The sequence below is a fragment of the Xenopus tropicalis genome, chromosome 1 (assembly GCF_000004195.4).
Source record: "Xenopus tropicalis strain Nigerian chromosome 1, UCB_Xtro_10.0, whole genome shotgun sequence".
Taxonomy (NCBI): Eukaryota; Metazoa; Chordata; class Amphibia; order Anura; family Pipidae; genus Xenopus; species Xenopus tropicalis.
In genome coordinates this window covers 4,799,960-4,827,294 of record NC_030677.2, presented here as the reverse complement: position 1 = coordinate 4,827,294, position 27,335 = coordinate 4,799,960, and the positions used below count along the sequence as shown (strand labels likewise).

The 27,335-nt window shown below is 44.2% G+C and overlaps 1 protein-coding gene across 1 annotated transcript; it reads right to left on the bottom strand.

The window, feature by feature from the left end:
* Nucleotides 1–18,049: 18,049 nt before the first annotated feature.
* LOC100487329 (vomeronasal type-2 receptor 26) lies at nucleotides 18,050–25,421 on the bottom strand (the record flags this gene model as incomplete). Its single annotated transcript, XM_031895176.1, has 3 exons — nucleotides 25,415–25,421; nucleotides 19,602–19,729; nucleotides 18,050–18,547 (listed from the first exon to the last, which is right to left on the bottom strand). Coding segments are annotated over exons 1-3 (633 nt in total), but the record flags the coding sequence as incomplete, so codon positions are not given.
* Between the last annotated feature and the right edge of the window lie 1,914 nt (nucleotides 25,422–27,335).

The window sequence follows — 27,335 nt, the reverse complement described above, 5'->3', positions numbered from 1 at the left end:
TTTGCAAAGTGACTGACACTGAGCTCAGAGTTTGTGTCTCATGTAGGGGTTTGCTAAAATGGGCCCCACAGGATGTATACCCCTAGGATAGGTCCCTGGGAGGGTAATGGTTAAGGTACAATGGGTATAGCCTGGTATATCTCTAGTTAATGGGGAGTATCCCCGCAGTTCGGGTTATGGCCACAGGGTGGTGCATAGGCCCATATAAGGGAAACAGCCATGTGCTGGGAGCCATCTTAAGTTGGGAGCCTCTAGAGAGAGGAGCTCCCCTGTGAGTAGATAGTAGTTTCCCTGTGTTAGGACACTCTAGGAGTGCCATGTAGGGAGTGGTAGGTAAGAATGGGCCGCATCGCCCCTCCAGGAGTGTAGAGGATTAAGATCCTACCAGCATTACATCAGCTGGAAGTTTAGGGCACACAGTGTGTAGGTAAGGGAGAGATAGTCTCCAAGAGAAAGAGGATCCTGCTAAAGAGTAGCCTGGGTGTAGTACCGGGGGTGAGTCTCTGTGGAGGGTCTGCTTGGCGAGAGTACCGGGGAGAGCCCTAAGAGAGGGTCTCTTGGCGTGTAGTACCGTAGGGACCTCCTAGAGGAGATCATTCTGGCGTGAGTACCCTGGGTACCTTTGAGCGAGGGTCTTGTGCATTGATGTAACCTGTGGATGTGCCCTGACTGTCTGATGATACACTCCTGGAGAGGTCTGCCCAATAAAGCTCAATCTGTTCATTTGCAATCTGCTGTATTCCGTGTGTGTGTACCCAGGACCACTACAACTGGTAAGGAGTTACCCCAGGGAGGGGCAAATCAGCCTGCAGCCAGTGGATCCTATTGAGGGGTTAATACACTACATCAGTTCCCAGGGTGGGAGTTGTAGTTCTCCCATAGCAGAGCCCTGGGTGGAGGCACGCCATTATCAAAGAAATCCCTGCTTCCCCCATAGTAAGCGGGGCTCAGGACTCCTGGAAGCGCCAACCAGTGACATATCAGCAGGTAGTGCCACAACCGTTTATAAAGTGGGCTACACTCACTATTATAAACAGGCTGTGTATGGAACCCCCAGGCCATAGGCGGAGGGTGACTTTTGTTTGGGGAGGCTAAATATGGCCCATACACAGACTGACCTACAGCTAATGTGACACTTAGTGGATTCGCTGCTGGCATAAAAAGTTAACCTCCCAACTACCTCTTGCCGTTCCCACTGACTCCCAGGGATACTGTACAAAAGTGCGGGTGGGGGGGCTTTTTTTTACCCTAAAATGTTTAGGATGTAAAAGTATTCATACGCGCACTTCTGTGAGGGGATCTGCAAACATTTGTGTTTGTGATCAGTTAGCTTCAAGGGGTAGTTCGCAATCGAATTCACTTTTATTTTTAATGGTTTTTCAGTTATCTAGCTTTTTGTTCAGCAGCTCTCCATTTGGTATTTCAGCAGCTATCTGGTTGCTAGGGTCTTATTTGCCCTAGCAACCAGGTAGTGGTTAAAACAAGAGATTGGAATATGAATAGTTAAGGGGCCTACTTGGAAAAATAAGTAATACAAAATTATAATAATAATAAAATTGTAGCCTCACAGAGCAATATTTTTTGGCCCCCATTTGAAATCTGTATAGAGGCAGAACAGAGGCAAATTATTCAAAAAAATTAATTAGGAAGACCAATTGCAGAGTTGCTAGGAATAGACCATTTTATAACATACTAAAGGTTAACTTAAAAGTGAACCACCCCTTTAGATGTGTTTCTGTTTTATAGCAAGAAAGGCAGTGGGTACTGACTCCCCATTATATACAGTGAGACACAGTCCGTATTTACAAACCCAGCACATTATATACAGTGAGACGCAGTCTGTATATACAAACCCAGCACATTATATACAGTGAGACACAGTCTGTATATACAAACCCAGCACATTATATACAGTGAGAAGCAGTGGGTACTGATGGCAGACATTCAGGCCCTGGCACTATAACACTGGCACTGATACACAGCATTGGCTCCACTGTAACTTACTATAAATGAACAAAACAATGACAAAAAAAAATAGTAAGTGCAAAAAACAACAACAAACATATAAACACACAATGAGCTTTTTCAGAGGGAAAGAGTTAACTTACCCTCCATGTGTTAGGGTAGGGGAGAGATTATAAATTATTATAGATGTCAGGTCAGGCAAAAAACAATTTAATGTCAGCTAGTGATTCTTTAGAACTGTATAGTACCTGTGTATAGTACCTGTGTATAGTACCTGTGTATAGTGCCTGTGTATAGTGCCTGTGTATAGTACCTGTGTATAGTACCTGGGTATAGTGCCTGGGTATAGTACCTGGGTATAGTGCCTGTGTATAGTACCTGTGTATAGTACCTGTGTATAGTACCTGTGTATAGTACCTGTGTATAGTGCCTGTGTATAGTGCCTGTGTATAGTACCTGTGTATAGTACCTGGGTATAGTGCCTGGGTATAGTACCTGGGTATAGTGCCTGTGTATAGTACCTGTGTATAGTGCCTGTGTATAGTGCCTGTGTATAGTACCTGTGTATAGTGCCTGTGTATAGTACCTGTGTATAGTACCTGGGTATAGTGCCTGGGTATAGTACCTGGGTATAGTACCTGTGTATAGTACCTGGGTATAGTACCTGTGTATAGTACCTGGGTATAGTACCTGTGTATAGTGCCTGTGTATAGTACCTGTGTATAGTGCCTGTGTATAGTGCCTGGGTATAGTGCCTGGGTATAGTACCTGGGTATAGTGCCTGTGTATAGTGCCTGGGTATAGTACCTGTGTATAGTGCCTGGGTATAGTGCCTGTGTATAGTGCCTGGGTATAGTGCCTGTGTATAGTGCCTGGGTATAGTGCCTGGGTATAGTACCTGTGTATAGTGCCTGGGTATAGTGCCTGTGTATAGTGCCTGGGTATAGTGCCTGTGTATAGTGCCTGTGTATAGTGCCTGGGTATAGTACCTGTGTATAGTGCCTGGGTATAGTGCCTGGGTATAGTACCTGGGTATAGTGCCTATGTATAGTGCCTGGGTATAGTGCCTGTGTATAGTGCCCGTGTATAGTACCTGTGTATAGTGCCTGTGTATAGTACCTGGGTATAGTGCCTGGGTATAGTGCCTGGGTATAGTGCCTAGGTATAGTGCCTGGGTATAGTGCCTGGGTATAGTACCTGGGTATAGTGCCTAGGTATAGTGCCTGGGTATAGTGCCTGGGTATAGTGCCTAGGTATAGTACCTGGGTATAGTGCCTGGGTATAGTACCTGGGTATAGTGCCTAGGTATAGTGCCTGGGTATAGTGCCTGTGTATAGTGCCCGTGTATAGTACCTGTGTATAGTGCCTGTGTATAGTACCTGGGTATAGTGCCTGGGTATAGTACCTGGGTATAGTGCCTGGGTATAGTGCCTGGGTATAGTGCCTGGGTATAGTGCCTGTGTATAGTGCCTGGGTATAGTGCCTGTGTATAGTGCCTGGGTATAGTACCTGTGTATAGTGCCTGGGTATAGTGCCTGTGTATAGTGCCTGGGTATAGTACCTGTGTATAGTGCCTGGGTATAGTGCCTGGGTATAGTGCCTGGGTATAGTGCCTGTGTATAGTGCCTGGGTATAGTGCCTGGGTATAGTGCCTGGGTATAGTGCCTGGGTATAGTACCTGTGTATAGTGCCTGGGTATAGTGCCTGTGTATAGTGCCTGTGTATAGTGCCTGGGTATAGTACCTGTGTATAGTGCCTGGGTATAGTGCCTGGGTATAGTACCTGGGTATAGTGCCTGGGTATAGTGCCTGGGTATAGTGCCTGGGTATAGTGCCTGGGTATAGTACCTGTGTATAGTGCCTGGGTATAGTGCCTGTGTATAGTGCCTGTGTATAGTGCCTGGGTATAGTACCTGTGTATAGTGCCTGGGTATAGTGCCTGGGTATAGTACCTGGGTATAGTGCCTGGGTATAGTGCCTGGGTGTAGTACCTGGGTATAGTGCCTGGGTATAGTGCCTGGGTATAGTGCCTGTGTATAGTGCCTGGGTATAGTGCCTGGGTATAGTACCTGGGTATAGTACCTGGGTATAGTGCCTGTGTATAGTGCCTGGGTATAGTGCCTGTGTATAGTACCTGTGTATAGTGCCTGTGTATAGTACCTGTGTATAGTACCTGTGTATAGTGCCTGTGTATAGTACCTGTGTATAGTGCCTGGGTATAGTGCCTGGGTATAGTACCTGGGTATAGTGCCTGGGTATAGTGCCTGTGTATAGTACCTGGGTATAGTGCCTGGGTATAGTACCTGTGTATAGTACCTGGGTATAGTACCTGGGTATAGTACCTGTGTATAGTACCTGGGTATAGTGCCTGTGTATAGTACCTGTGTATAGTGCCTGTGTATAGTACCTGTGTATAGTACCTGGGTATAGTACCTGTGTATAGTACCTGTGTATAGTGCCTGGGTATAGTGCCTGTGTATAGTACCTGGGTATAGTGCCTGTGTATAGTGCCTGTGTATAGTACCTGGGTATAGTACCTGTGTATAGTACCTGGGTATAGTACCTGGGTATAGTACCTGTGTATAGTACCTGGGTATAGTACCTGTGTATAGTACCTGGGTATAGTACCTGTGTATAGTGCCTGGGTATAGTACCTGGGTATAGTACCTGTGTATAGTACCTGTGGGATGAAAACTGCAGCAAAAGTTGAGAGTTGGTTCTTAGGTAAAGTTACAGCTGCAGATTCTTCTTTTCAGTCTTTATTTCTGTTTCCAGTTTGCAAAATCTCCCGATCCCTGTGTGCATCTGTGCTCTGATTGGTCAATTTTACTGTCTGTCAAGAAAGCTGTGCTCTGATTGGAGAATCCACAAGAAGAAAGATCCAATCGGAGCACAGCAAAACGGGCTTGCAGGTACAGATTTCCAGCACAGTGCAGAAACGGAGTAAGGTTTTTTTTGTTTTGTTTTATTTTTTAATGTGCCAAGCGGGTTTGGGGAGGCTTAGCCTCTAGCCTTATGGAAAATCCGCCTATGCCCCAGGCTGTATGGAACCCCCAGTCTGTATGGCACCCACAGTCTGTATGGCACCCCCAGGCTGTATGGCACCCCCAGGCTGTATGGCACCCACAGTCTGTATGGCACCCCCAGGCTGTATGGCACCCCCAGGCTGTATGGCACCCCCAGGCTGTATGGCACCCACAGTCTGTATGGCACCCCCAGGCTGTATGGCACCCCCAGGCTGCTCAGCAAACCTTGAGTTTGGGTTTTGTTGTGCTGTAGTTGTCAGTGAAACCAAAGTGGCAGGAAAAGTTGTTTATAGAATTCAGAAAGTATCAGTATAAGGCATACTTCTCCTTTAAAGTGTCTTGTACTCGGGAAATAGAAAATCCAAAGTTGTGGATAATTACTGTGCACTCTTATTATTTTTTTTTTTGTAAATTGTAATTTTTATTATGGTTTACAGCATAACAGTCCATGACAGCACATTTGTATTACATTCTTTTGTAACAATGTGGATAAGTCAAGGAGTGCACAGTCTTTGCAGATTTCAGTCATAATAGTAGAATAACAGTGCATAATAACAGTAACCAGTATTTCGGAGTAGGGGTTTCCTGTCTTTGGGGGGTGACTTAGTACCCCTCGCTAGATTGAGTTTTTGGGAACCACTTTGCCGGGTAGTTTGCTGGTGAGTAGCGGTAGTGTGCTGTCTGGATTAACCAAGTTAAACAAAGGTAGTGATATATATAATCAGTGGAAAAAGGGGAGAGAGGGGAAAACAGTAAAGAATATATATTAAGGCAATAACTAAGGAAAGGAAGGATAGAAAGAATAAGAAAGATTATAGGAACATTCTGCTCATTCGCCTTGTGGGTTAGTCCATTGTAAGTCCATGGTCTTGTTGTGTGGATGTACCCAGTGGCCGTCAGGATGGGATCGTCCTCTCTTGTTCAGTCTGTATGGGAGCGTCAGGCCGGAAAGGGTCAGTTGGAGAGGTGGTGCAGTTAGGCTTATTGGTGTCCGGGGTGCGGCAGTCGGAGGCCGGGGGGGGGGACAAAGGCCAGCACTGTGCTCTCTTATGAACCCTGGGACCACCACTGATCCTTTGTTAGCAGGTCTCATTTAAATAATTACAACATCAAATCAGAAATAATTTGCTTCATGATCCTTTTTATGTATGTATGTTTGTATAACTGTATTTATAAACAACTAAAAGAAGAGGCTGAGTGCAGTGAATACAAAAGAAGCCCCATAAGGGCTGTGTGGGTAATAGGCCGGATGAAATCAGTCTGGGGGTTTATTAATTGAAAAACAATGGGCAGTGGAGCCAGTTAGGGGGTTTGTCTGGAAACAATGGATGGCTATAGAGGAGGGGAAAACTAGGGGGTGGGAATAGGCATGGGGGGGGCACACACAGAGGGATCATAACTAACCTGTGATGTTTCTGTGCAGACACAGGCATCGACCCAGAACTAAACAACTACCTGAAGAATGGAGCAGCAACAGCAAGAAATCCAGTTTGGACAGAAGCGGAATGTAAGTTCTCCTTAGGAACAAGCAAGACAGTGGCTTATAAAGAGCACAGGAAAGTCCCATCATTTCATCGAAGCTCCTGGAATCCCAGACCATCCAGTAGGCACAGAAGGATTTGGTACATGGAACCTCCATGGCAGGTGTAAGTCTAGTTATCATGTTAACCCCCTGTTTAACCATAGCATGTGTACTTTTGGATGCTTGCAGTTTTCAATATGGCTGTTTTTATTCTGATGGTTTTATTTCCAAGCAATTGGTTACCTTCTTCTTTGGGATGATATAAAGCTTATCACCACGTGTTGCTGTGAGGAAAGGATTCACATTATGGACATCCAACGCCAACTAAAGTCCTGGAAATGGTAAATCTGCTATATCTGCACTCCATTCCATCTACTCTGTGGCCCTGTTGTCTGCATTTGTACAGTTTTTACTGGTAATTTTCATTTTTGGCACTAGCCAAAATCTATAGATTATTAGCTCATTCTGTAGTTTTGTACATTTTATGACCCCCCCATAAAACTCCTCTGTAAATAAACTCTGTAAGTCACTTTATCTCAGGGTTCATCTTCACTCTCGCTATACTCCCCCCCCTGACACAGCTGGGTGATTAGCCTGTTGCTGATCAATTACAATCAGTTGTGATTCCCCAGACCTGTGAGCAGTGCTGCCCAGCTTTGTCTCTCCCTATTTATTAAGACTTTTTTAGGGGAGAGCATTTGCTGGGGGTTGAGCATTTGCCAGGGTGATTTGTTCCAAAGTGATTCGTTTACAAGTGATCTGAACGAGTTTAACAAGGAGTACAACAAAGGAGAACTACAAGGAGAGCCACTACAGACTGCTACTTGAAATGAAAGAACTGTCTCAAATGCAGACCAGCTCACTAATGCACTGAGGAACCATCTCTACTGCCATTCTCTGACGCTACAAGACTACACCTCACCTGATAATGGCAAAATGCACTTCATTTCTTCTAATTGTATGCATGGTGCTCCCTAAGGCAGTCACTTCCTTTAACCCCCCTGTTGCCTGTCCATATTCCATCCACATATCCTCCTCCCTGCTCCCATCTACATACTCCAGCTCCTTCACCCTCTATAACTACTTACACCTCTGTCCCCCAGACCCTGTCCATACGCGGAGGCGCAATCATTTTAAATCCTCTACTCACATCTCTTCACTTTTTTTCCTACTATTGCTGGCTGCAGGGGATATCTCGCCAAACTCCGGGCCCTGCTCCATACCTACTTATATCCGTCCTTGTCCTTCTGCCCCCCTGCTTAAAGTCTTTCGCTCCTCTACTATTTCTAATCTTATTCAGGTTCCCACTCTTCCCCCCTCCTGCCCCCCGTTTTCCTGTGCCCTTCTTAATGTCCGTTCCTTAACTAACAAAGCTACACTAATCCACGATCTGTTCTGCTCTAAATCTTTTCATCTCCTCGCACTAACTGAAACCTGGCTCTAACAGAATGACACCGCCACTGAAGCTGCACTCTCTCTCTGTGTCTTTCTCCCACACCCCCCGGGCCACTGGACGCGGTGGTGGAGTTGGAATTCTCCTCTCCTCCCATTGCCGGCCCTGCAATCATCCTTGGGGATTTCAACTCCCACATTGATGATCCCTTGCAACCCTGGCCCTCACGTTTTCTACGCCTAACCTCCTCCTTTGAACTCCAGCAGTGGACAAACATTCCTACTCATAAGGATGGCCACTTTCTGGACTTAGTCTTTACTAAAAACCTGTCCCTTTCTGTTTTTAACAGTGTCCCTTTGCCCTTCTCTGACCATCAGCTGGTTACATTTTCTGTCTCTCACTCTCTCTCCCAACCTGCTCCTTCCCCCACTGTATTAATTAGAAATACACGTGATGTAGATCTCCCGGCCTTAGCTCGCTCTTTCAGGTCTAGTCTCTCCTCCTTTGACGAGATGTCTGACCCTGATACCCTCTGCGGAACGTATGTGGAGGAAATCCTGTACGCAAGCAGATTTTATCCACTATAAATTCCTATTGGCCTGCCTCAATTCTGCCCTGTCGAAGGCTAAACAGGAATATTACAACACACTTATAAATAACAATAAATCCAACCCACGATGCCTGTTTTCCATATTTAATACCCTTCTGTGTCCCTCGCAGACCCCATCACCTCACTTTATGCACTCTCCCCAGGACTTTTCTGATTTCTTCATGAACAAAGTGGAGTCCATTCGCAATCAGATTCCCCCCTCTACTAATACGAACCAGCTCCTCCTTCATCAGCCCCCTTCCACATGTCTTAGCTCTTTTGGTCCCGTAACTGTCTCCGAAGTCTCCCGGCTTCTTTTGTCTGCTTAGCTCACCACTTGCTCTCTTGACCCCATGCCTTCTTCTCTGCTCAAACACTGTGCTGCTGAACTCACTCCGGCTCTTACTCATATCTTCAACTCTTCTCTGACCTCTGGAAGGGTCCCCTCTTCCTTCAAACAGGCCTGTGTCAAGCCTATACTAAAAAAGGCCATGCTGGACCTGTCCTGTCTATCTAACTACCGTCCTGTCTCGCTCCTACCGCTTGCCTCCAAAATCTTAGAGCGTATTGTCTTCTCCCGTATTACTAACTTCCTTAACGCCCATAATTTATTAGACCCGCTGCAATCTATTTTTCGGCCTGCGCACTCTACTGAGACAGGGTTGTGCAGAGTTACAAACGATCTTCAGGTGCCAAAGCCAAAGGTCACTTCTCTATACTAATCCTCCTAGATCTATCGGCTGCGTTTGATATGGTTGACCACTCCCTCCTGATGCAAATTCTGCATTCGATTGGTCTCCGTAGTCAGGCTGCATCCTGGATCTCTTCCTACCTCTCTAACCGTTCCCTCGCTGTCTCCTATGCTAACAACACCTCATCTCCAGTTCCTCTTAATGTGGGGGTACCCCAAGGCTCTGTACTTAATGTGGGGGTACCCCAAGGCTCTGTACTTAATGTGGGGGTACCCCAAAGCTCTGTACTTAATGTGGGGGTACCTCAAGGCTCTGTACTTGGGCCGTTGTTGTTCTCCCTTTATACGCTGTCCTTGGGAGATCTTATCCGTTCATTTGGCTTTAAATACCATCTGTATGCTGATGATACCCAAATTTACTTTTCGACCCCTTTGTTAACAGTTGAAACTGAGAATCAAATCTCTAGCTGCCTCCTAGTTATCTCTAACTGCCCCTAGCTATTGCTAACTGCCTCCTGGCTATCTCTAATTGGATGAACCAACGCCACCTCAAACTGAACCTTACAAAAACTGAACTAATGATCTTTCTGCCTAAGCCTGGTCCTACCCCCCCTTTTCTATCTCTATTGATGGCACCCTCATCAACCCTGTCGATTCGGCACATTGTTTGGGGGTGATCTTTGACTCCAGTCTCTCCTTTTCTAACCACATTAACACCACTGTCAAAACCTGTCACTTTTTCTTACGCAATATTGCCAAAATCCGTCCCTTTCTCTCTACTGCAACAGCTAGGCTGCTCATGCATGCTCTCATTCTATCCCGACTGGACTACTGCAACCTGCTACTAACCGGCCTCCCTAACTCCCATCTTTCCCCCCTACAGTCTATATTAAACACTGCTGCCAGAATTCTCCTCCTCTCATCCAGGAGAGTTCAGGCCCTTCCCCTGCTAAAGTCCTTATCGTGGCTCCCTATTAAACAAAGAATATCTTACAAACTCCTTCTCTTAACCTTCAAAGCCCTCCATTCCTCTGCTCCTCACTACATCTCTTCCCTTGTGTCTCCGTATGTTCCCGGCCGACTCCTTCGTTCCTCGCAGAGCAATCGTTTGGTTGCGCCCCCCACTACTACTGCAGTTTCCCACCTTAACCCTTTCTGCCTTGCTGCCCCTCACATTGGGAATGCCCTCCCTGATTTCCTCCGGAGAGAATCCTCCCCCAGTCTTTAAAACCAAACTAAAAGACTCCCTTTTGGAGCACTCGCCCAGCACCTGATCTGGGAACTGGCACTTATATTGTACTGTCACCCACTGTGACCTACAGCACTTATATTTGCCTATTTGTGTCTGTTAGTTACCCCTCCCATATAGATTGTAAGCTCTACGGGGCAGGGACCTCCATCCTCTTGTGTCTGTGACTCTTATTGCAACTGTATCTTTTATTTATTTGTGTTTATTGTTATACTTTGTATTTATCTATTATCTTATTAACCCCTTGTTTGTATTAATGTATTCTACTGTACAGCGCTGCGTACATAAGTAGCGCTTTATAAATAAAATTATACATACATACATACATACATACTTGCCAGTAAATAATATAATGATTACTATAGCCTAAGCACGGGAGTTGGGGATTTGTATTATTAGACATATCAGAATTTGTGTGCAACTGTGGTTTTTATGTGCCAGCTTACTTTTCCCTATAGTTTGGGCTGATTTATATGCCTACATTGTTTTGTAGTGAATGGTTAGTTAGGCCTCTGTATAGAAATTGGCAAATTATGTTAATAGGCATCAAAATGTGTGCCATGGCAGTTGCTATGTCTGAATGGGAGTGATTAGCTTACGTTTGCTATATAGTTAGGATGGTTTTAGTTAGGGCTGCGTATAGGAATCGGTAAATTCTTTTAATTACACATACAGTAATTATCCCATTATGTACAGTACAGGACTAGTTAGGCCTATGTACAGCAGTTTGTGACTTTCATTTATTAGACATCAAAGCGTTTATGCTGGACTGGATGTGGCAAATTTGAGTTTGAGAAGAGGCTGAGTGCAGTGAATACAAAAGAAGCCCCATAAGGGCTGTGTGGGTAATAGGCCGGATGAAATCAGTCTGGGGGGGTTTATTAACGGATGCACAATGAGTGATGGGAAATAAGAGGCTGAGTACAGTGTCTGCAAAAGAAGCCCCATAAGGGCTGTGTGGGTAAGTAACCAGAAGTGGGCTCTGGGGGGGCTCTTTTGTTGATTAAAAAAGAATAGGGTGCTGGTAAGGCACTAAAATAGGGAATATAGTCTGGGGGTTAATTTTGTTGATTAGAAAACAATAGGCCCCTGGGGGAGCACTGAAACAATCAGACTAGTCTGGGAGGTTAACTTTGTTGAGTAGAAAACAATAGGCCTCTGGAAAGGCACTAAAGCAATCGGACTAGTCTGGGAGGTTTTTTAACAATAGGCTGTTTAGGAGGCGGGGAAAAATCTGGGGGAGGGATTTGGTGTATCAAGGGTACGTAAAGTGGTGGCACACAGAAGAAGATCATAACGAACTTGTGTTTTTTCTCCCTCCCTCCCTAAGTTTTTCTAGGTTGATATAAGTTTTTCTAGGTTGATATAAGCATGAAATACTGCTTAGCCGCAGGAGAGAGGCGGCAATGCGGGCCCCATATGGTGGTTGGCAGACCCTGGAACTGTGTGGGGGCAACCACTGGGAATCCACCTGGCACAGATTCTGATTTCTGGCCTTGGGGATAAACTAAGCAAAGCCCATTTTTAACGGAGGGGCAACCACTGAGGGGCTCACTGGCACTGGCACTGCTTCCAGGCAGGAGCTATCCCTACAGGAGAAGCCCATATATGTCTACTATGACAACTGGTGGTGGGCCTGCCCATTTGCAATGGTGTAAATGACACTGTAGAGGAGGAATTGGGTAGGGAGTCATTTGGCAGCTGAACAATTAAAAAAAAAACCCACAAATCAGGGAGCACTTATGGCCCAGCCGCACACAGAGTCAGTCTTTTGCCTTTTGCCCCTACACCCAAGCAATTTAATACAGTATAGGTTATAAATTCAATGGAGGTTACTAGATTGACAAATGTTTACTGATGGGATGTTCTATCTCGTGTTCATATTTTGAGAAAATCAGTTCTTCTATACATTAGTGTTGGAGCAGATAGATAAAAGAGGGTGCAGGGTCCATTATTTGGATTATTTTATGTTAGTTGGCCCTTAGCTACTCAGCCATTTGCACTGAGAAAAGCTTTCTCTCTGAGTTACTGCAGGAGTCAGGGGGGGGCCCAGGGCAGAGGGTAAGTCAGTACAACCCACTCCCATGTTAACATGTAGGAATAGAGATAGAGTTCCAGACTAGGTCAGTGCAGGTTAACAGAGGAAAAAATTGTAGAGTTAATGGGAGACAATAGAAAAAAATGTGATAGAGGGAACTTTTTATGACAGTTTTCAGAAACTGTTGGTTGGGGGGATTGCTCCTTGCCATGGAATTGGCTTTAATTACCCAGTGTAGGAGGATCTCAGAGTATGGGAACTTTTTTCTGAGCTTAATTAATGGGGTTGGAACTTGGCAAGAGAGCTCACTCTCTAACCAGAAATCACACAGACGCAGCTGGAACAAATGAGTTTCAGGCACATTTTAATGGTCAAATGTGTGTTGAAACATAGCACAAATACTAGGATTCCCACAATTATGCAAAAACATGGCATTGAGCTTTTCCTAGTGGTTGTGGTGGTACAGATATGGGTCACAGAGCTTGGTCACAGGGGGGGCATTTATTGCCAGATGAGTGTCAGCAACAACTTGTCAGCCAGCTTCTAGCTGGATATACTGATGTTACTGCATCTAGTCCTCAGGTGCTTTAAGATACAGCATTTACTTTAGAGTGAAACTTGCCCAAGAGGTTCAAGAAAAAATGTTGTGGCAGAAGCACTATTGGGGAGGGGCATGGTGATGTATCATAGTGGGCCCAGCAGCTAATAAGTAAAGCAAAATTGAGGTCTAACCTCCTTTTGGCAGATTATCACTCCCAGGTAAAATCTCACTAAGGATTCCTTGATCTGTAACCCTTTCTTGGCACACTCACTTATTTTTGGCTGTATTACTTGCTTAGTGCAGGAGATTTGGTTCCCTTTTGCAGATAAAAGGTACTGAGACTGGGATTTAGTGCAGTGCCGCCACCTAGTGGACACTGAGGAACATACCTGAAAGGGATTTCAAATAGGAAATAATCACTCACAGTTTACAGCAAATATCAACTTTACATAACTGGATGTAAATAAAATAGCATTAACATGCAAACAGTAATAACCCTGCTTTGGGAACCTGTGTGGGTTTAGCCACTACTGGCTCAGTCTCTCTGGGGCCACAGTCCCACACTCCCCTTCTGGGGGAAATACCCTTTCCCAAGGAATATCCCTTCAACAAATCTCTTTCCCCAGGTAGCGCTACCTGCCCCAAAGTACCTCTCCCTTTGGAATAGGCAGTTGCTCCAACAAAGCAGGCCCTGAGAAACACCTGTCCTCATCCACGGGATACACAGGAGACTCTATACCTTCCCTCAGATGGATCCCTCACTGGGGACTCACACAGGGACACAAAGGAGACTCTATACCTTCCCTCAGATGGATCCCTCACTAGGGACTCACACAGGAGACTCTATACCTTCCCTCAGATGTATCCCTCACTGGGGACTAACACAGGGGACACACAGGAGACTCTATACCTTCCCTCAGATGGATCCCTCACTGGGGACTCACACAGGGGACACACACAGGAGACTCTATACCTTCCCTCAGATGGATCCCTCACTGGGGACTCACACAGGGACACACACAGGAGACTCTATACCTTCCCTCAGATGGATCCCTCACTGGGGACTCACACAGGGGACACACACAGGGACACACACAGGAGACTCTATACCTTCCCTCAGATGGATCCCTCACTGGGGACTCACACAGGGCCACACACAGGAGACTCTATACCTTCCCTCAGATGGATCCCTCACTGGGGACTCACACAGGGACACACAAAGGAGACTCTATACATTCCCTCAGTGCTACCCGCCCCCCATGATAAACACAAATTATAAAATAACTGCTGCCTACTGGGTGCTCCCCTCTTACAGTTCCCTCCCTACACTGCTCCCCTTGTGGGCTATCAGTAGTAGAAACCAATGTTTGGGGTCAGACCAATACTTATTTTGGGGATCACTCAGCTGATTATATAATGTCCAATCCAACCAGGACCAACGCTTAGAGCTACAGAGAACTCAAACAAGAACTAATATTGTGTAGTAGTTGTTACACCTTTATAAAATTCATTATGAGGGGTACTGTACTTCTCTTTTAAAATATCATATGGTAGTATGAATGTGAAATAAAAATGATCGCAAAGGGAATTACTTCTACTACGTTGTGAAGTTTTTACACCCCGTTATTCAACCGTATAAGGAGCAGTATAAGGTGAACTTCCCCTTTAAAGTGTCTTGCACTCGGGAAATAGAAAATCCAAAGTTGTGGATAATTACTGTGCACTGTTATGAGCCCTGCTTGGAGTGTGTATGTTGCACTTCTATTATAAAAGGGGAGAGGGTTTGTCGTCCTACACTCGGCCCCCCGGGGTAACTAAAACATTATGCCGCTTGTAACACGGAAAATGTGGTCTATTTACTTAAATTCCCCTGTGGTAAGTGTTATGTTGGCCAGACAGCAAGGGCAATACAACAACGGATTAAAGATCATCGGGGTTACATTAGTAATTGTAAACAAGGCACAACAGATACGTCTGTGTCAAGACGTTGTAGGGAAGCCAATCAAAACCAGTCACTATTAAAATGGTTGGTTCTTGAGGTAGTGACTCCCTCATTAAGAGCGGGTGATCCAGAAGCGCAATTATTACAAAGAGAAGCCTTTTGGATAAAAAAGTTGGACACACTAAGTCCAAAAGGTATGAATGATGGAGCATAAAATGTTTTCTCTAATCATGTAATGTGAATATTGCAACATTATATATTAATATGGGCCTCTTCCTCTTCAAATGAAAGATAGAATATATCTGAATAAATACACTAGAAGTGCAGCTAATAGTAACGAGTATCTGGGTACTTTACGTATTTGTTTCCTCCTTAATTTGAAATTCTTTCTTCCTATATTGAAATATGCTTTTTTGGTATTTTCAAGTGGAATCAGGGGTAGGCCAGTAATTGGCAGTACCTTTAGTGTAACCCTGGACTTTCACTGGCACCTGGATATTTGATTATCACAAGTTCCTTGGTCCCGCCTCCATAGTGAGGTCACTATTTGTATGTATAAGTAATTGTTGTACACAGCAGTAGGTAACACTATTATTATTACTATTATTATTATTATTTGTATTATTACTATTACTACTCTTATCACTATTACTACTCTGGGGCAGGTAGCACTACCTGGGGGGGCTAAAGAGCTCCTTGGCCTCAACACTCTCTTTAATAAAAAAAAAATTAATTTTCTTTTTCATACCCCCCCCACCATGTACAGACAGAACTAAAAAGACCCTACTGATATCTATGTTTTTTTATAAAACAAGATCTTGTGGATCTTCTAAAAGGCAAGTATTCAATTCCCAGGCAGATTTTCCTCTAGACCTGTTGTTATTAAAATCAACTTTAAAAATTAACAATTTATGGTCCGAGATCACATTAGTTAAAAGTTAAAAATGAATGTAAATTCAATAGGATTTACCTGATGGGAAGAGAAAACAAAATCAATACTGGAGCTACAAGTATTATTACTCCAGGTAACCCCTTCTTCTTCTTCAGGTACATTCTTATTACAATATTTAAAAATATCCTTAAGCTCAAGTCAGACTGAGCATGTGCAGTAGTTGGGCAAAAGATGGAGAGCTACTGTGGGCATCTTCAGGGGCATGGGACTTTATTTCTATAGAGCTTTGGGGATGTTGGGCTGGTACAGGGGCTCAAACCCCACAGCTAAACATTTCTAGCCATATTCTTTTTTTAGGCTTTAGTGTCCCTTTTAGATTTTGTACCATCATTTCAAATTCCAGCCCAGGTACCATCCCAGCGTAGGGAAATAAAATTAAATTTCACCAGAAGTATAGAATATGCTGATTTCAGGCAGTTGTATCCAAAATATGGAATCTTCCAAATTCATAACATAACATTCATTAACATATTAGTGTAAATAGGCACAACCCTTGGTACAATCTAGCTGCTGGACATAGAATGCCAATGTTTGGCTCATTCAGACATAAAGTTATATGAAGTGACTATTGCTTATGATGCACTGGAAATGGGGGAGCAGTACTACAACAGAGAACACTCCTCCAATGATGATATCTCCACCCTGAATGTATTTGTATTCATACTCAGGCTTGGTGAGGGGACCCACCCAGGGCAGTACTGCAGGGACCCATATGGCTGCCAGAATATCATTCTCAGCTGATTGGCTCTGCTTCAAATCCATGTAAAATGAATTAGATCCTTTATCTGTAGTTAGGTAGCTGCATAATCAAATAAAATGTTCTCTAAGAGCATAACTAATGCTCTTTAGATAAGGAGGTGTTTATGTGTGTCCTGATATTAACTGGCCATTATTATATATTTATATATTAATATATCTCTAACCCTGTTGTTATCTGTGCAATTACATTACATTCATTCCTAAAGTATTAAAGGAGACATATCCTGTATAAATTAATAATGTACCAGTGAATTATACTCCTCTAGATATAGAAGGATTGTGATGAAAAAAGTTGTATTTCAGGCTGATTTATTGAGAAAGTCCCCCAAAACCCCACTAGCCCCACCCATCTGTGCCACTTCCTGCTGGCTGAATTCTCTGGATGTGCTGGGGAGCCGGCGGCCCTCAGTACCCTGAACTGTAGGATAGGAACCAATCAGCAGCTAGGCTAACCTGATAGGCAACTGAAGCCTGTCTGTGCTTGTGTGACTGCAGGGCTGTGATTGGCTCTCCCCCTCCTACTGTGCTTCTGGCAGGGACCGTTAGGACACGCCCACTCCTCATTTGAAACACAGACAGAGAAGCAATAGGATCTATAGGGAGCTCCAATAAAGGGGCCATTTTTACAGATAGGATTAATTTTTAGCCCAAAGGGAAACCAGCACCGGATATTATTCACAATTGCCTACAGGGTTAGGGTTCTTCCCATTTATAAATATGTCCATGTTAGGATCTGCTCTACAGGTTAAGAAGAGCATAATAGGGCTTCATGAACTTGTGTGTCTATCACTTTCAATTTTACTTTACCAAACTATAATTTAATCAATTCATTTCCTGAAGTATAATTTTAAATATGTATCTCCTGCTCAGTGGCAGATCCGGTCAGCTAATGATCATACCCTGATGTTTGGTCAATGTGGGCCCCAAACTAGTGACTTGCCTGATCAAAATTAATTTGTAATTGTTAATTTTAATAATTTCCATATTGGATTCCATTTTGTAATCAAATTTGTTGATACATGATGTTGGATAAAAATTACATATAGGCAGTTCTGTTTCAGCTAAATATGCATTGTATCCTCTAGGAAATACAGTTAGAAATTAAAAAAAATAATTACACATAATGTACAAATATCATAAAATACTCCACAATTACTTATTTATGATTATTTATTTATTATTTCCCAATAAATATTGTTTTGAGTTCATCTCTGGTTTGAATAAAATAATGTAACATTTGGGTAGGAATATACAGAAGAGAAGGCCACAGGATGAAGAGATGATGGCAAATATTTCCACTGCCACCATGTATTTGCCTTTGGTGCTCAGATAGGCCGGGATCATTGTGATCCAAACACTGCAGAAGAGCAGCATGCTGAAAGTGATGTACTTGGCCTCATTAAAACTGTCCGGTAAGCTCCGAGCCAAGAAAGCTACAATGAAGCTCACAGATGCCAACAGTCCCATGTAGGAGAGGACAATATAGAAGCCAATGGCTGAGCCCTCATTGCACTGAATGATGATTTGTCCAGGTTCAGAAAGAAAGTTTAGCTCCAAGAATGGGGGAGAAATGGTCAACCAGATTACACTAATTAGTATTTGGATAATTGAACAAGAAAGAACAATACAGTAGGCCACCTTGACTCCAACCCATTTTCTCCAGGGACTCCCAGGCTTAGTGGCTTTAAAAGCAAAGCAAACCATGAGAGTCTTGGCCAGGACACAAGACACAGCTATGGAGAAGGTGATCCCAAAGGAGGTTTGCCGGAGCATGCAGGTTATATCCACAGGGCGACCGAGGAACAGAAACACAGAGAGGAAGCTCAGCTTGATGGAGACAAGGAGAATAAAGCTCAGAGTGTGATTATTGGCTCTCACTACTGGGGTGTCTCGGAATGAAATAAAGATTCCCAGTATAACTGCTGCTATTATAAAAAACACCAGAGAGAGGACAATAAAGATTAGAGTTAGGCAATCCTCAAATGACAGAAACTGAAGTTGCTTCTCAATACACACAGTTTTCTCTGGGTTGGGCCATTCATAGTCCCCACATTTTAGACAATTATCCATATCTGCAAGAAAATAAATCTGTCAGCATGTAATACTATTATTGTGAGTAAGAACAATATTGGAATACTGTACATATCATTTACTTCAATATGAAATTAATATGCATTAGTTGTATAATTGTTGTGGCAACACCTCACAACACCATCTACAAAGGTTGTGGCAACATCCAACTGATTACTGAGTTGTATAATAACTTTCCTTTCTTTCCCTCTCCGTTCCTCTTGCTCCTCTCTGGAGATGCAGCTTTTATCCCTGATTCCTGAAAATCTTTTGTTTCAAAAAAATTCTCTGCCAGACTTCTAATTTTTGAAGTTTTTGTGACACCTTACCCTCAATGTTTCTTTTCTGCCCAGAATTAGTAACTCCCTGCTTTAGTTGGTCTGTGAGGATTCAGACTGGGATTTCCAGATCACAAATCCACTCTCTTCCTTGAAAATCCATGGCACCTTTTCCAACCTTTAAGCCACTGACCAATACAACATTGATACGGTATTTCTCATTATAATGCCTGTATCAGTCAGTATTTAGTTACCAGTTAAATTGGAGATTTCCCCTTCTGAGCAGGGGGCACAGTCATAGCAGCAGGGTGGGGCTCCTTCCCTTGGGACTTTCCTGTAGCCAGGGGGGCAGTTTGTAGAGCACTGGGACTTTAGAATCTACAAAATGAAATGTAAATATGAGAAATAAAAAATCTTTTGTTTTCCACAATGTATTAATTATTCAGCTTTGCATATTTAATAGAAACAAGAGGAATTGGTGAGTACACTACAGTTTGTGTTAAATTATCAGTGACACCTCAGTCAGTGCTGGCAGGTTATATTATAGTCACTCACCTACCTTGTGAAGTTGCTTGTAGAGAACCTACCCACACATCTAGGGAGGCGGAGGCGGAGGCGGAGGCGGAGGCGGAGGCGGAGGCGGAGGCGGAGGCGGAGGCAGAGGCAGAGGCAGAGGCAGAGGCAGAGGCTACAAGACTTTGTAGAGAGATCTCCCCTATCAACACCTCCCTAAGTTATCAATCTAAATGATGCACATGTTAAAGGATAGGGAGGCAGAACCCTTATGTGCCTTCCCAGAACCCTATGTATATATATATATACATATATACTTTTTATAATAAAGTTTTAAAAGGCTGGAAAATAGTTTAGGGGTAGATTTATCAACGTTCTATGTAGGAATCTTGAAGGGTTACCTCAGGGATTCTTATTTATTTGAAATTTTGAGGGAGTTTCTAAAACTGTGATTGGTTAGTGTGTATGTATGATTAATAGTGAGTAGGCAGTGACTAGAGGCAGAAGGCAGAGGGATAAGGAACCATAGCAGGACTGTGATTGGTTAGTGTGTATGCATGATTAATAGTGAGTAGGCAGTGACTAGAGGGAGAAGGCAGAGGGATAAGGAACCATAGCAGGACTGTAGTTCCATAGGAAGCAGCCAGACAGGACTGTGATTGGTTAGTGTGTATGCATGATTAATAGTGAGTAGGCAGTGACTAGAGGGAGAAGGCAGAGGGATAAGGAACCATAGCAGGACTGTGATTGGTTAGTGTGTATGTATGATTAATAGTGAGTAGGCAGTGACTAGAGGGAGAAGGCAGAGGGATAAGGAACCATAGCAGGACTGTGATTGGTTAGTGTGTATGTATGATTAATAGTGAGTAGGCAGTGACTAGAGGGAGAAGGCAGAGGGATAAAGAACCATAGCAGGACTGTAGTTCCATAGGAAGCAGCCAGACAGGACTGTGATTGGTTAGTGTGTATGTATGATTAATAGTGAGTAGGCAGTGACTAGAGGGAGAAGGCAGAGGGATAAGGAATGTTGGCCCACCATAGAACAAAATCTAAAACACAGCAACTTTGCCATCAATACTGCCTGGACAGCTCCTAAAATATATAGGGGGCAGGGAAGGGCTCCAATCCCATTGGTTGATGTGGAAGGCAAGAGCCAGATAATAATTGCTTATTATAAGTTGATTATCTTTTTCTTTGTCTTAATAGACTGCATGGAGAAATTCTATCATGGATTCATGAAAAGTTCACAATCGGTGTAGCCACAAATTTTGCCGTAAAACTGCACCTTGGGAAAAGTTACAGTTACAATAAATATATGTATTGGCCAGAAGAGAAGCCAACCAGCTCCATGCAATGGGATGATAATAATCCAATTAGGGCATTTTTAGGACCTTATTTCAAAATACTACACAGTGTAACAGACTAATTAAGGCTTAAAGGAATCCATGACTGGGTCAGTATCCCCCTCGTGACATGTGATTGGTTGGTTTCTGTGGGCAAGGGATATACAGATGTACTGGGTGAGTTCTGTGTGTTGGGTTTGTACTGTGCTGGTACCAGAGAGACCAGACATGGGCAGGACCAGTATCAGGGCAGGGGAAATTATTTGCTGTGTAACAGGGTCATTTGGAAATAAGAAGTGCCCCATAAATATCATGGCAGGGTCCCTTTAACATAAATACAAGAAACACATTTGATCACATTGTCTATGTAAACAGACTACAATGGGCCTTGGAGATTAATTAAAGGCATTGTCAGCATCTAATAGTGCGAGCTATGTATTTGTATATGGTGATTATATATTATAATGAGACATAAGTAAGAACACATGTAATTTGGCACCATTTTCCTTTTGGGCTAAGCAGTTATTTAAAGGGACACTAAACCCAACCGTAAAGCTGCCCCACTGCGCCCCCTAGTTCTCTATAGAAGCTGATGAAAAACATAATTACACATGGAAACCAATTCACCAATGAGGATTCTACTGCCCCAAAACTTCATTATAGATGCAAGAGAAGTGACCAATGAGAATGCTGATTCCCAGCCCTGTGTCAGGCCCCTTGCTGGTACCTTACATATAGAGATAATTATGGCATTTTTCCCTTCATTATATGGCATTGTGAATTATTTGATTAAAATGGAGTCTATGGGAGATGGCCTTTCCGTAATTCAGAACTTTCTGGATAATGTGTTTCCGGATAAGGGGTCTAATACCTGTATATATTATTTATAATAACAAATATATAAGTGTTTTCTTCCTACTTGGTCTTTAGTGTCTTTATTCCAGACTATCTCTTCAGTATTGATTTCAAGAGAACTTCCAGATTCTGTCCACGTATATACGCCAACATGTATTTCTTGCCCCTTTAACTCTGAATCTTTATACAAGTACCGAATGACATATGCCTCATAAAATTCTCTTTGTTCATTTAGGAGAACATTCCGTAGGTATCGGTGTAACTGTGGAAAGAATGAAGCTTAAGATAAGATACCAGTAAATGAATAAAGTTTTAGTGGGATGAATCCCTGCAGTTTGATTTCAGCGCAATGAACTATTGTAATTGGAAATTTGTTTCCAGTTTTTAAATTTGGCAAAACCTTACAGATACAGTGCTGACTGCGTTACGGAGCGCTGCACATGTGAGGGACAGGGAGGGGCAGGGAAGGTATGTAGGCTCCTCCCCTCCTGCTCCCTATATGCCCCCTAACTTGCACATCATTCAGACTCTGCACCTTTGAAATGGCTTCTTGCACCCCTTAGTTTCCCTGGAATAAGTAAATGGGCCCAATAGACTCCTGGATCTCTACTTATACTTTTAGGTGCAACACTTCGTTGTGGGCATCATATAATCTAGGGGTGTCCTGCCATTATATTACCATTAATTAGATGCCATTAATGGAATCCAGTTATTATACTCTGGGTAAATGATCATTATTGGTGCAGAGCCCCTTATCAGTGTCATTGTTGTTTAATCTATATACAAGATACAAAGTCCCATTAATCTGGCTCAACAGCCATCGCTTGGGTCTGACCAGATGCAATAAAGCATGTACCTCGGGGTGCTGAGCTTCAGTCTGTCTGTTTTACCCAGAATCACTGTTTTACTAAGACTGCACCATTTCATTTGCACCAGTGTAAGAAACCTACTGAGCAGTGTATCTAGTATAAGAACCTAGCAGTTTGCTTGTCAACAAGTAGAATGAAAGGTATATCTCCCTATGCACTAATCTGTCTAGAGCCATTGATTTCAGTTCAGTGGATATAAATGCTTTATGTTTTACAAGATTTATCTGGAGAGAAACAACAATTGAATATCGTATAAACTGCCTGAAGTTAGGTCCATGGCTTCTGAGTAATTGTATATATAGCCCTGTTATTGGCTGGTTTGCAGGCTTGCTTTAGGCACAATTGTACAAAAAGTAGAACCAAATCTGTCCTCCAGACCAACCTTGCTCTTGACAATATATTGGAAGATGGCTGTAAATTCATAATGAGGAGGTGTAGAACCCATGGAACTATTCTTGCACCCAGGAGGGTCTCCTCTACACAATCACCTACTGCTTCCTCATCATTAATATCCAAAGTTATGTACATATGTATTGGGATATGAATAAGAAAGGGTGGACCTGAATACAAAGGTTAGTAATAACTAGTGATGTAGCGAACCTCGCCAAAAAAGTTTGCGAACCCGTTCGCGAACTTCCGCCGAAAAGTGCGAACTTTTGCGAACTTTGCGAACCCCATAGACTTCAATGGGAAGGGGAACTTTAAAACCTAGAAAAGCCATTTCTGGCCAGAAAACTGATTTTAAAGTTGTTTAAAGGGTGCCACGGCCTGGGCAGTGACATGCAGGAGGGGGATCAAGGGCAAAAATTTGTTTGAAAAATACGTTGTTGACACAGCGTTGCGTTTTGTGCTGTAAAGGGCACAAATCACACTACATTTCTAAACTTGTGTAATAAACTGCTTTAAAACGTTCGGCGTCTACATGCCAATCAAGTCGTGTAAAGGTTACGGCTGGTTCACACGCAAAGACAAAACGCCGCGTTTACTGCAACGAAAAAAAACGCAAAAAGCTTTAATGATACCGTCAAGTGAGTGAATAATAGTTTTTACTAGTTGCTTGTCACCTCCCGGACGTTCATCCTGTCGGTGGGAATATTTCTGTAGTGGTGTGTTTAGCAGTCACTGTGCTTGTGCGCACGGTCAGGCAGAGGCAATTCAATGTACAGTGACGTGAACCAAAAAACACTGATTCTGCAGTGTGGGCCCAGTTTTGGCCTACTTTATTGATCACCTGCGGTGACCATAAAAGATACGATTTTGCCGCTGTTGCAGAAACCTGAAAAATCAGGCATGTAAACATTCCTGAAAAATTATGTTTTTTTTGGCGCAGCCACTGAAGCACAGAGGCCAGAAAAACTCAGGATTTACCTGTCCAAAAAGTTTGGCTTAAAATTAAACCAGTAGGGTTTGCACCCTAGTTTGTACGGTGGTGGAGGAGGACGCTAAAGGACAGCTGTGTGTGGAGTCACGCGGCGTGCAGATAAGGACAGCTGCATGGGGAGTCAGAACAAGTCTTCCGGCGTGCATTAACGCTCCGAGATCCATGCCTCATTCATTTTAATAAAGGTCAGGTAATCCACACTTTTGTGACCTAGGCGAGTTCTCTTCTCAGTTACAATCCCTCCTGCTGCACTGAAGGTCCTTTCTGAGAGGACACTTGAGGCGGGGCAAGACAAGAGATTTATGGCAAATTGTGACAGCTCTGGCCACAGATCAAGCCTACGCACCCAGTAGTCCAGGGGTTCATCGCTCCTCAGAGTGTCGATATCTGCAGTTAATGCTAGGTAGTCCGCTACCTGCTGGTCGAGGCGTTCTCTGAGGGTGGATCCAGAAGGGTCCTGGCGCTGCCTTGGGCTGAAAAAACTTTGCATGTCTGACGTTACAGAGTGGCCAAAGTGCATTGTCCTTGCAGGTGTGCTCGTGGGAGGATTACCGGCACCTCTGCCCCTGGAATGTTGAGTTCCTAAAGTGACATCACCCTTAAAAGCATTGTACAACATGTTTTGCAGGCTGGTTTGGAAATGCAGCATCCTTTCGGACTTGTGGTACGTTGGTAACATTTCTGCCACTTTATGCTTGTACCGAGGGTCTAGTAGCGTTGCGACCCAGTACAGGTCCTTCTCCTTAAGCCTCTTGATACGGGGGACCTTCAACAGGCATGACAGCATGAAAGACCCCATTCTCACAAGGTTGGATACAGAGGTATCCATCTCCCCTTCCTAGTTATCAAGGACTACGTCATCCACGGTCTCCTCCCCCCAGCCACGTACAAGACCAGGGGTCCCCAAAAGGTGACCACAAGCCCCCTGGGAAGCCTGCTCCTCTTGGTCCTCCTCCTCCACAAAGCCACCTTCTTCCTCTGACTCCACTTCTGACACCTCTCCCTGCGTTGCAGCAGGTGCCTGGGCTCGTTCTGGTGATTCCGCCCAGAAATCATGCTCTTCATGCTCCTGGTCACGCTGGTCTATGGCCTCATCTGTCACTCGTCGCACGGCACACTCCAGGAAGAAAGCAAATGTCAGCAAGGCGTGCCATGGCTGTGTAGGAACGTCTGAAATGGCCAGACACCTTCCTGGACTGCCTGAGAATGTCCTACAATCCTGGGTACTTCGAGACAAACCATTGGACTATTGCCCAGTCTCAGTGCTGCCAACAAATTGCTAGATTGCTTCCGTTGTCACACACCACTTTTCCGATCTTCAGTTGGTGTGGGGTCAGCCACCGATCGGCCTGTGAGTGCAGAGATGACAGGAGTGCAGATCCGGTATGGTTTCTGCTTTCCAGGCACGTCATCCCCAAGAGAGCATGACAACGGCGTACCTGGCATGTCGAATAGCCTATGGGGAACTGGGGGTGCAAAGGTGTGGAGGAGGACACAGCAGCAGAGGAGGAAGAAGACGAGGAAGAAGACGAGGTAGAGAGCGAAGGAGGAGTAGAGGTGGTGGCAGGCCCGCGTGCAATCCATGGCGGTGACACCAACTCGACTGTTGTTGAGCCACGCATTCCCTGCTTTCCAGCCATAACCAGGTTCACCCAGTGGGCAGTGTAGGTGACATACCTGCCCTGACCATGCTTGGAGGACCATGTGTCAGTAGTCATATGGACCTTTGCCTCAACACTAAGAGATGCGGTGACTTGGCTCTGCACATGCTGGTACAGGTGTGGTATTCCCTTCTGGGAAAAAAAATTGCGGCTGGGTACCTTCCACTGCGGTGTCCCAATTGCTACAAATTTGCGGAAGGCCTCAGAGTCCACCAGCTGGTATGGTTAAAGCTGGCGGGCTAAGAGTGCAGACAAGCCAGCTGTCAGACGCCGGGCAAGGGGATGACTCGGAGGCATTGGTTTCTTACGCTCAAACATGGCCCTCACAGAAACTTGGCTTAGGGCAGATGAGCAGGAACTGGTGGTCAAGGTGGAAGGTGGAGTGGAGGGTGGTTGAGACGGGTCAAGGACAGCAGAGGTAGAGCAGTAAGATGTTGGAGCAGAAGGAGGGTGGCTTTGAGTTTGTCTGCTGCCTTTGAGGTGTTGCTCCCATAGTGCTTTGTGTTTGGTGTTCATGTGCCTTCGCATAGCAGTTGAACCTATGTGGGTGTTTTTGTCAGAGGCACACACATTAAAAAAATGCCACACTGCTGAGCCTTTTGATGCGGGCTTTCTAGCGGAAACAGTAGAAGTTGGCGGGTGCATTGGCTGGCTGACCACAGGTGCCGATTCATGTTGTTGCCCTACTGTTTCCTGCGAGCTGTCCCTGCTTCTTCTAAGTCTTATTCTCCTCCTGCCTCTCTGACTCTCCGTCTCTCCATCTGAACTATCCTCCTCTTGCTCTCTTCTTCTGGGCACCCACAAAACATCAATCTCCTCATCTTCATTCTCCTCAGATGCATCAATTTCTTCTGACAGCTCACAGAAGGCAGCAGCAGCGGGGACCTCATCACACCTTATGTCCATCTCTGTTGTGTTGCCTGCCTGAATTATGATATCTGGTGGAACGTCCTCATCTCCTTCATCTTCTTCTGGCAATAATGGTTGCGCATCACTCAGTTCAACAAACTCATGTGAAAACAACTCCTCTGACTCATCCAGTGAAGAAGGGGCGGCGGTGGTGGAGGAAGTGGTACGTGGGGTGCCCATAGCAGAGGAGGATGAGGATGTTGTGGCAAAGTTAGAAACGGTAGAGGATGGGGTGTGCTATGTAAGCCAGTCAACTACCTCTTCAGCATTTTTGGAGTTCAGGGTAAGTGCCTTCGGAACACTGGTTGATTTCCTAGGGCCACAGGATATCATAGCAGCACGGCCCCTAGTGCCTCTGCGTGGCGGCCTGCCTCTGCCTGGCATTTTTTTTATTTTTACAAAACAACAACAACTTGGGTCATGTTTCTGGGCACGGAATTATTATTGTTATTTAGACAGAATGTGAAAAAGCTCACACAGCTAGGTGGCACTTGGTTGAAAAAGACAGTGAGCAACAACAAGGCCTGCAATGGCAATGTATACAGTAGTGGACACGGAATATATTATTGGTGGTGGAAAAACATCACTCAGGTGATTTTATTGCAATGCAATGTCACTACTATGTGTAACGTGTTTGGTGCACTACTATGAACAACAGCAAACAGCACTGGACACGTTAAGGAACAGTAAGATAAATAAAATAAAAACATATATATATATAATTAAAAAAAGTGATCTCTGGTTGGTGCTGGGGGTGAACTACTAGGAGCAGCACACCAGTCCCCAACAC